The 8,700-nt window shown below is 35.9% G+C and overlaps 1 protein-coding gene across 1 annotated transcript in view; it reads right to left on the bottom strand.

Moving 5' to 3' along the window:
* LOC107734497 (activin receptor type-1-like) overlaps nt 1-8,700 on the bottom strand; it is a 36,070-nt gene that overhangs the window by 5,327 nt on the left and 22,043 nt on the right. The window contains exons 4-9 of the mRNA XM_016546469.1: nt 7,810-8,073; nt 6,911-7,116; nt 4,757-4,856; nt 4,405-4,551; nt 3,758-4,033; nt 1,889-2,086 (exon numbers count right to left, since the gene is read on the bottom strand). Of these exons, the coding sequence (XP_016401955.1) occupies nt 1,889-2,086; nt 3,758-4,033; nt 4,405-4,551; nt 4,757-4,856; nt 6,911-7,116; nt 7,810-8,073 (1,191 nt within the window). The remainder of the gene's footprint in view (nt 1-1,888; nt 2,087-3,757; nt 4,034-4,404; nt 4,552-4,756; nt 4,857-6,910; nt 7,117-7,809; nt 8,074-8,700) is intronic.

Genomic DNA, 8,700 nt, shown 5'->3' with positions numbered 1-8,700 from the left:
CACAACATAATGTTCTTTTTAGAAACGTCATATGACCCCTTTAAATATCTCTGGCTAAAAAGTAACTAGTAACTAGTACTCTTGAGTAGTTTTTGAAAGGAGTACTTTGTACTTTTACTTAAGTACTGTTTTGACACCAGTACTTTTACTTGTAATTGAGTATTATTTCAGCAATGTAACAGTACTTGTACTTGAGTACAAATTTTCAGTACTCTTTCCACCACTGCACCTTGGGTTAGCTGGTTAAATGATTTTAAAGAGTTATTCTCATAAACATCTCCTTACTTCAATATACCCTGCTTTATCCACTCCTTTCATAGAAAACATGAAGTTCTGATAATAATATGCGGGATTCATCCAAATACTTGTATCTGTATTAAAAAGGAATGAAAACTAAACATTCTCGCTGTTTACGTCTTTGGTTATGGATGTAAAAATATGGGAAATTGAATGAACAAACATTACAGTGGTGGCAGGATAACAAAAAGAAAAGACACATTTAGTGCTAACCACCTCCATATATTCCTCTAAACTTCTTGTAGTAATGGATAAAAATTGACACTCATTATAATAATCTTATGAGGAAAAGAAATATACCAATGCACCATATACCGTTTGCCCCACTGAAAAGGGGCAGGGTAGAAAAATAACACAGAGTAATAAGTTCTGCAAAGGGCACAGCTGCACGTCGTCTCCTCATATATCTTAATTTGAGTTTTCAATGCTTACTTAAAATCAGGTCTTTGTAACAGAATTAAATGTCCATCCATGTAAATGATGCCTATACTGACAAGTTATTTCCATAAAAACCCAAACATGATCAGAAATAATAATTGCATGAACAGAACAAGAAACAAGAGACTCTAATATCCAATAATAATCTATTCTAAAATGTCTTATGTGGAGCAGAACAGAATGTATAATATCTCCCATCTAGATTCAAAAGACTCCAAATATATAACATCATACTAAAATACCATACTGCCTAGCAGCAAGCAGCATACCTTCCAAATTTACAAAGGAAGCAGAAGGGGGGTTTTTTTCCCCCAAACTCTATCACACCCCTACTTTTTACTTTTACCATCATTACAGAATACCTTTCCAGTTTACACCCAAAGGTCAGTCCTCAGTGGGTAACATAACGATCACTGATTATGTGCTTGAAGCCATGAATCAAACTCCTCAATTTCACATGACTCTTCTTAGCCACTGAAAAAGCTTAAGTCATAATTAGAAAAAGAAAAACTAAAATACATCAGGGTTGCCAACTTTTTCTTTCCTCGCTGGAGATTTAGATGATTCAAACACATGGCCCTATTTGGATCCAACAATTTGATTTTAATGTCATACATATATGTTACAATATAAATTGGGCAGTTAAAAGGGCTGTTTTAAACCATTATAGTCAATAAAAAAAATGTTATGTAAATGTAAATGTTATGATGCATGAAAATTTATATTTTAATGCAAATCACTGCACCCATTTCTCAGTTTCAATACTAACAAATTTTTCACTTCACTAAGTTACGTTACTTACAGAGCACATATTCAACTAATCGACAATAACATAATCGCCCACCATAGTGATCCGGCCAAATAGAACATTTACTTGCGTTTGGCACTTAGCATGTGTTAATTTTGTGCCTTGGTTTTTGGGGGCACAAACACCCATCTCACACACATGTACTGTAGACAGTTTGAGTGTTTAGGCCTTATAATAATATAACAGGATAATTTTCGCTAAGTGACACAGAGCACCATCCTTTCCTCCTTGCATCATGTGATTCTCCATATTGAAAGCAACTTAACCAAGTGCAACAGCAGAGATACATAAAAAAAAGAACAAATGACTGGTGTAATAGTGAATCAGGTGTGAGGATATACATACCATTACTAACCGTTCTTCTAGAAATTTCCCACAGCACAAGTCCAAAGGCCCAGATATCGACTCGTTTGTAAGACTCAAAGCAATCTGTCTGAATGGAGTCATCCAGAACCTCAGGGGCCATGTAGCGCTTGGTCCCAACTTTAGGATTATTCCCTACGTCCAGCTCATTTGTGTCCTGAAAATGCATCACGGCGAGACCTGAAGATGATAAATGTGTGACCAAATGTATCATTATCATATAGTACAGGTTCTATCAGTAGCTTTGCACAATACACATTAAGCCACATAATACAGTAAATTAATAACCATTTCAGGGCAAGGCTTACTCTTTTTCAAGGAATTCTGCATATGTCCCTGGATTAAAAACCTGTGTATTTGTACAGCGCTTTTTGTGTGCATTCTAAATTTAAAAGATCCCATGAAATGGTTTGACGAATCCAGTTTTCTTCCCTTTGCTGATGTCCTTCCTATTGAAATAATTTCCAGATTTTATTTATGATTATGGAAAGGGGCTCTCGTTTTACAAAGCATTTGATTGCACAAATATTTTTGTACACCACTAAGAGCATCATCTATGATGCTGAGATGTATCTGAGATGCATATGCTGACATTTTTATGATGGGAAAAGCACATTTCCTTTTTAAATGCTGTATTGCACCCTCTTGTGGGGATATACAAAAATTCAGTTTCATGAGACATTAAGTAAACTTAAAGAACCCAGAAAGGTCTAGTGACTGAAAAAATTTTTTTTGAGCATCAAGGGAAAAAAAAAGTGCTAAGTGAAAACCTCTAGTCCCATGCAGACAACACGTTTTCAAATCAGTGCTCTAAAAAGAACATGCTCATTTTGTTAATGTGCTTTATGTAGTCTCAATTGCTGTACAAAAACACATCTTGTGTTCCACTTCCTGTGTACAGAAGAGTTTGTGTTAGCTGAAAGCTACCTAATGGGTTTTTCGTTAGGGTTTTAGGGGGAAACAACTGTGATCTCTTCAAATAACAGCCTGGTGTTACAGAAATGGACTCAGGAACTAAGTGAGTGAAGTGAATTTAATAAAGACACATAAATTAAAGTGTCCATCCTCCAAGAGCAAATAGCCTGTTTCTGCTTTCTACTTATTAGTGTATAAAGGGCAACATGTTGAACAGGTAAATACTGAGGGAACAAACAAATGATTTTCACTATTAGAAACTGAACAACATGTGAGCGATGGACGGAAGTAGGCAACAACATATTTAGAGATTTTAACGGTCATAAAAGTCCATTAATCTACCCTCTATGATTTATCATTCACTGAATAAATATAAATATACATAAATATAAAAATAATCAAGATTTGATGTTAACTTTTATTAGATTTTTTTTCAAAGAAAAATTTGAGGTTCGTTCAAGTGTAAAGATAAATGGTTCTTTAGGTTGAAAGGCTTTGGGTTGATTAAGGGGTTTCAGGGGTAACTGAATATTTAGAAAATAGTTTCAGATTTGCTGGCCACATGACAATTGCTAATCACTTATGCTTGAACTAAATCGGTGTTGTAAGAAAGTAGTTCTAACACAAATGTATTTGAGATGAAAACCTGAGATAAACATGTGCATACTTTAACCATAATGTGTTATTTTGATTATACCTACAGTGATTATTGACAAGTTAATGCACAACTGAAATGAAATTTAAAGTGCAATAATTCAACTGTCTGCTGTCAGTTACAACACATAACCTTAGATCACATGGTATTTTTTTAATGTTTGCTGAAATTGTCCAAAATACACTTCACAGTAATATTTTAAATATTCTAATATGAATGGCATATGAAACAACAGCATACATACAATAATTGATTTTGCTTCATTCAGAAGCTTTTCTTACCAAGGTCTGCAATGCAGCACTGGCCGTTTTTGTTCACTAAAATATTTTTGCTTTTTAGGTCTCTGTGAGCAATGGCTGGTTTGCCCTGTGTGCCAAATATCTCCACGTGCAGATGGGCCAGGCCACTGGCAATGGAGAGTGCCATCCGCAAACAGGCAGAAGCATCCAGCATGCTGAGTTGCAGGTAATCGTAGAGAGAACCCATCTCATGAAAATGTGTGATTAGCCACAACTGAGTGCTGGAGTTACGCGATGTCATATCGGACGCAATAAAGCCTGAGAAAAATACAAGGTAAAGTTATGGTTGAGCGAAATTAACATATTTTATTGTTGTTTTATGTTACAAAACTGAGGTATCCTAAAAAAAGCATATGAAGAGTTCATCTGCAAAAACAGATAACTCCATTATAAGTTTTTTCATTGTGCATTCCAATTAATCTCAATCAAACAGCAGTTGGGTTATTTTGATTAGGTTAAAAAAATAAATAAAAAAAATACAGCTAACTAACACAATAAAAACATAACAACATAATAAAAACCTGATTTTTGAAAAAATTTAAAAAGTGGAGTTATCTGTTTTTGCAAATAAACTCTTCATATATCATTTCTAGGGGTTTTATAAAAGGTTTCTTTATAAATTGATTTACCCAGAATGTTCTCGTGTCGAAGCAGGACAGTGTTGTAGATTTCTGTCTCTCTGAACCAGGATTTCTCATCTCGAGACGAGAATATTTTCACAGCCACGCTTTCTCCCTGCCACTGACCTCTCCAAACCTCTCCATACCGACCTTTACCTGACAGAAAACACACAAACACATTTGAGGACATACTCTCAAAAGTGAGGTTTTGTCAAATATATGTAACTATAGCCTAGTAACAGAGTAATTTGGTGTTTAAATCAGCTTAAAATGAGCTGCTAACCTGTACAACAAAATCTAAGAAACACTTTATGCACACATACATAACAAAGAATGATGGAAAGATGGTGTGAGCACATACCAACACACTCGCTGAGAGCGATCTGTCTGGCTACTGTTCTCTGAACCAGGAAAGGTAGTCCAGAGCCACTACCAGATGTACAGGAATGATCCAACAGATCCTGAGAGAGAAAGACAAAAGATAAAGAAATATACAGCTGTACATTAACTCTAGTACATTTCTTCAATTGGACCCTGCAATACACACATTTATACACTAGAGAGCACTCAATGAACAGAAACATTCCACTATGAGGGAATGAGGAAAAAATGCACCAGAGGCAAAACCACAAGAACCTCCTAGGCCTCAGAGAACAGATTTTAAGTATTTTAATAACGTCTCATTCCCAGGACTGGCACAGACTTTTAATTATTCTCAGGCAAACATTAGAATGCTGAATATTTGCTTTGGTTGCCAAGCACTCCTCAGAGATCCTTAAAAATAGCTTGAAAAAGATCCAACAATAGCAACTAAAGAGCCAGCTCAGCAAACACACATCACAAATACTTACAAACTCACCAAAACCCTGCAACTTTTCTGCCGAAATTTTTTAAACAGAGAGAAATGCATGGGTTTCTGACATGGTGTGTTTGTTAGTTTCATAAAACATTTTATCATATGTCAGCATAAACAAAATCTTGTTGGTATTAGAAACCATTCAAAATACAAAAAGTGGATTCCAGATGTTAAATTGCTGTAAATTGTTGCATGGATTTATGAGATGTTTCATTAATTAATAAGCTAAAAGCCATTTATGCAAAAAAAAAAAACATGGTATTACTATGGTGCATGTCCTTTTTTGCAAGAGATGTGAGGCATTTTGCATTTTGTGTGTGCGATTCTTGGATTCGTGTGTAAAGCTTTGAAAAAAAAAGAGGCAAAGTTTTGTAAATGTGTGTAAGCATCTGAAAAAAAACTAATTTAAACATACATAGAAGTGTAATGTGTGTGTGTGTCTGTGTGTGTGTGTGTGTACAGTGGACACGTATCGAGTGGGTAACGATGTGTCCGTGGGTCTGGAGTTCAGGACGGCACAGAGCAGCGGCGTTCTGTTCGGCGTCAGTAGCCAGAAGATGGACGGACTGGGAATCGAACTTGTCAACGGAAAGGTACGCAAGAGGGGTCTGAATTTGATCATTTTCAGTTCCATTGAAGAGCTCAAGTAAATTGGGGGGGATAATATGGTTGTAATGTTGTTTTGTCTTTATATGTGACCCTGCAGCACAAAAGCAGTGTTAAGTCGCTGGGGTATATTTGTAGCAATAGCCAAAAATACATTGTATGTGTCAAAATTATAGGTTTTTCTTTTATGCCAAAAATCATTAGGATATTAAGTAAAGATCATGTTCCATGAAGATATTTTGTAAGTTTCCTACTGTAAATATATCAAAACTTAATTTTTGATCAGTAATATGCATTGCTAAGAACTTGGTTTGGACCACTTTAAAGGCGATTTTCTCAATATTTTGATTTTTTTTGCACACTCAGATTCCAGATTTTCAAATAGCTGTATCTCAGCCAAATATTGTCCTATCCTAACAAACCATACATCAATGGAAAGCTTATTTATTGACATTATTATTATGAAAAATTGACCCTTATGACTGGTTTTGTGGTCCAGGGTCACATATGAGCTATTTATTGTAGTCCTTTAAATAGAGCCTAAGCCTGCTAAAGGGATAGTTCACCCAAAAATGAAAATTACCCCATGATTTACTTACCCTCAAGCCACCCTAGGTGTATATGACTTTCTTCTTTCAGACCAACACAATCTGAATTTATTTTAAAAAACTATCCTGGCTCTTCCAAGCTCTATAATTACAGTGAATGGTGGTCAAGATTTTGAAGCTAAATAAAGTGTATAAATCCTTCCTAAAAAGTGCTCAACACGGCTCTGGGGGGTTAATAAAGGCCTTCTGAAGTGAAGTTCTACTCAGAAGGCCTTTATTAACCCCCCGGATCCATGTAGACTACTTTTTTGTACTCTTTTTTTTTTTTTTTTTGTCTCACTTGTTTTGTAATTTTGCTTCAAAAATCATGACCACCATTCACTGCCATTATAAAGCTTGGAAGAGCCAAGCTTTACTTGATCTTTTACTCAACTTTTCAGCATGTGCTCAATCTGCTTAAATCACAGACTGATGACAGACTTTGGTAAGTGTAGGTTTTTCTCACCGCGAGAGTGCTCTCTCCCACATTAGATGCAATCAGACCATCGATGGTGCCATACTCCGCATCCTGAGCGGTCAGATGCTCCATCTGGTGATGGTGAATACAACGGAAGATCAGGATAGCCACACCAGACAGGAATATCAGAACGATGACTGGAGCCACAATCACAATGGTCAGCGTTGTCACACTATAGTTGGGGCCCTCCACCACTGAGAGACACACAGAGATTTAAAAATAAACCATTTTACCTTGAAGAGTGGTGAATCTCACAAAAAAAATTCAGCTTGTGACATTTTCATGACATTAAGCACATTTGAACCCCTAACTTTCACTGTTATGTAAAAAATTAAGATTTTTCTTTCTTTCTTTCTTTCTTTCTTTCGTCACAATGAGTTCTTGAGCATTGCCAATTTCATTTTTTCCATATTGACAAAAACAATGAAACAAGCTGCAACAGTCATGGAAAACCCAGAAACAACAGCGAGTTTTAAAATTGTGTCAAATCATGGATATTTAATATATGTCAAATGTTTAGATCAGGGATGGGGGCCTGGGCCATTGTACTGTAGAGTTAAAAAAGAAGCTCCACCTCAAATTAAACACACTTGCATGTACTGTTCAAGCAATTCTGAAGTCTTTGCTTAGATTTTTCAGGTGTGCTTGATTAGGAACGGAGCTAAACATAAAAGCTACATACAAACTAATTATAAATGAACAAAATGCATGTCAAGCCACAGAACGCTGCTGATACTACAAATACCCACATGCAATATAAGACATAATGAAAAGAAACTTGTTTTGTTTATGTGTGAGCATATGTAAGAAAATTAAATAAAAAAAATAAATGTGTATGAATATGGAATATGAAGGAGGTGAAGGTGTGAGAGGTTAATGTCTGTTACCTCGTACAGGAAGTCTCACAGTGAGGTTCATGTTGCACAGATGAGCCTGACAGCACTCCACTATCTGGTCAGGTGATGGAGGTGTTTTACAGGTCATCCTGCCCTGCTCATACACCTTAAAACAGCCCTTCTGAGACACTGGTGTCCCATCACTCAGTGTCAAAGAGGAGAAACACTGCTGACCCTTACAGCGGTCCCCCGTTGCACATGATCGACCCTCACACACACATTCGTGCTCTGTAGGGGCCACCCTTAACTCCTCATCTAGATAAAAGAGAAGATTAAAAAAAAAACATAAGTGTGTGTTGTGTTACACCCTCAGCTAATGTGTTTTTCAATGCATTGAACATTTAATTAAAAACTGCCTTAATGAAACTGTATTGGCAACCCTTTTTTATTTTCTTAATGCAAATTATTTCCAAGTGAAATTTTTTAAATGTAGGGGTCAACACACTACTTTCTTAATGTGAATCATGCACAATAAGATAACTTTTTTTTCCAACCGATATACAGCAGGTAAAATAAGTATTGAACACCACCATTTTTCTCAGTAAATATATTTCTAAAGGTGCTGTTGACATGAAATTTTCACCAGATGTCGGTAACAACTCAAGTAATTCATACATACAAAGAAAACAAAACAAATAGAAATTAAGAAATTATAAATTAAATTGTAATAAAATGGAATGACACAGGGAAAAAGTACTGAACTACTAAAATGTATTTAATATGTCATACAAAAGCCTTCGTTGGTAATGACAGCTTCAAGACGCCTCCTGTATGGAGAAACTAGTGGCATGCTCAGGTGTGATTTTGGCCCATTCTTCCACAGAGTCTTCAAATCTCGAAGGTTCTGTGGGCCTCTTCTATGAACTCTGATCTTTAGTTCTT

Source organism: Sinocyclocheilus rhinocerous, unplaced genomic scaffold (genome assembly GCF_001515625.1).
Source record: "Sinocyclocheilus rhinocerous isolate Xijiao unplaced genomic scaffold, SAMN03320098_v1.1 scaffold340, whole genome shotgun sequence".
NCBI lineage: Eukaryota > Metazoa > Chordata > Actinopteri > Cypriniformes > Cyprinidae > Sinocyclocheilus > Sinocyclocheilus rhinocerous.
This window is presented reverse-complemented; position numbering and strand designations above follow the sequence as displayed.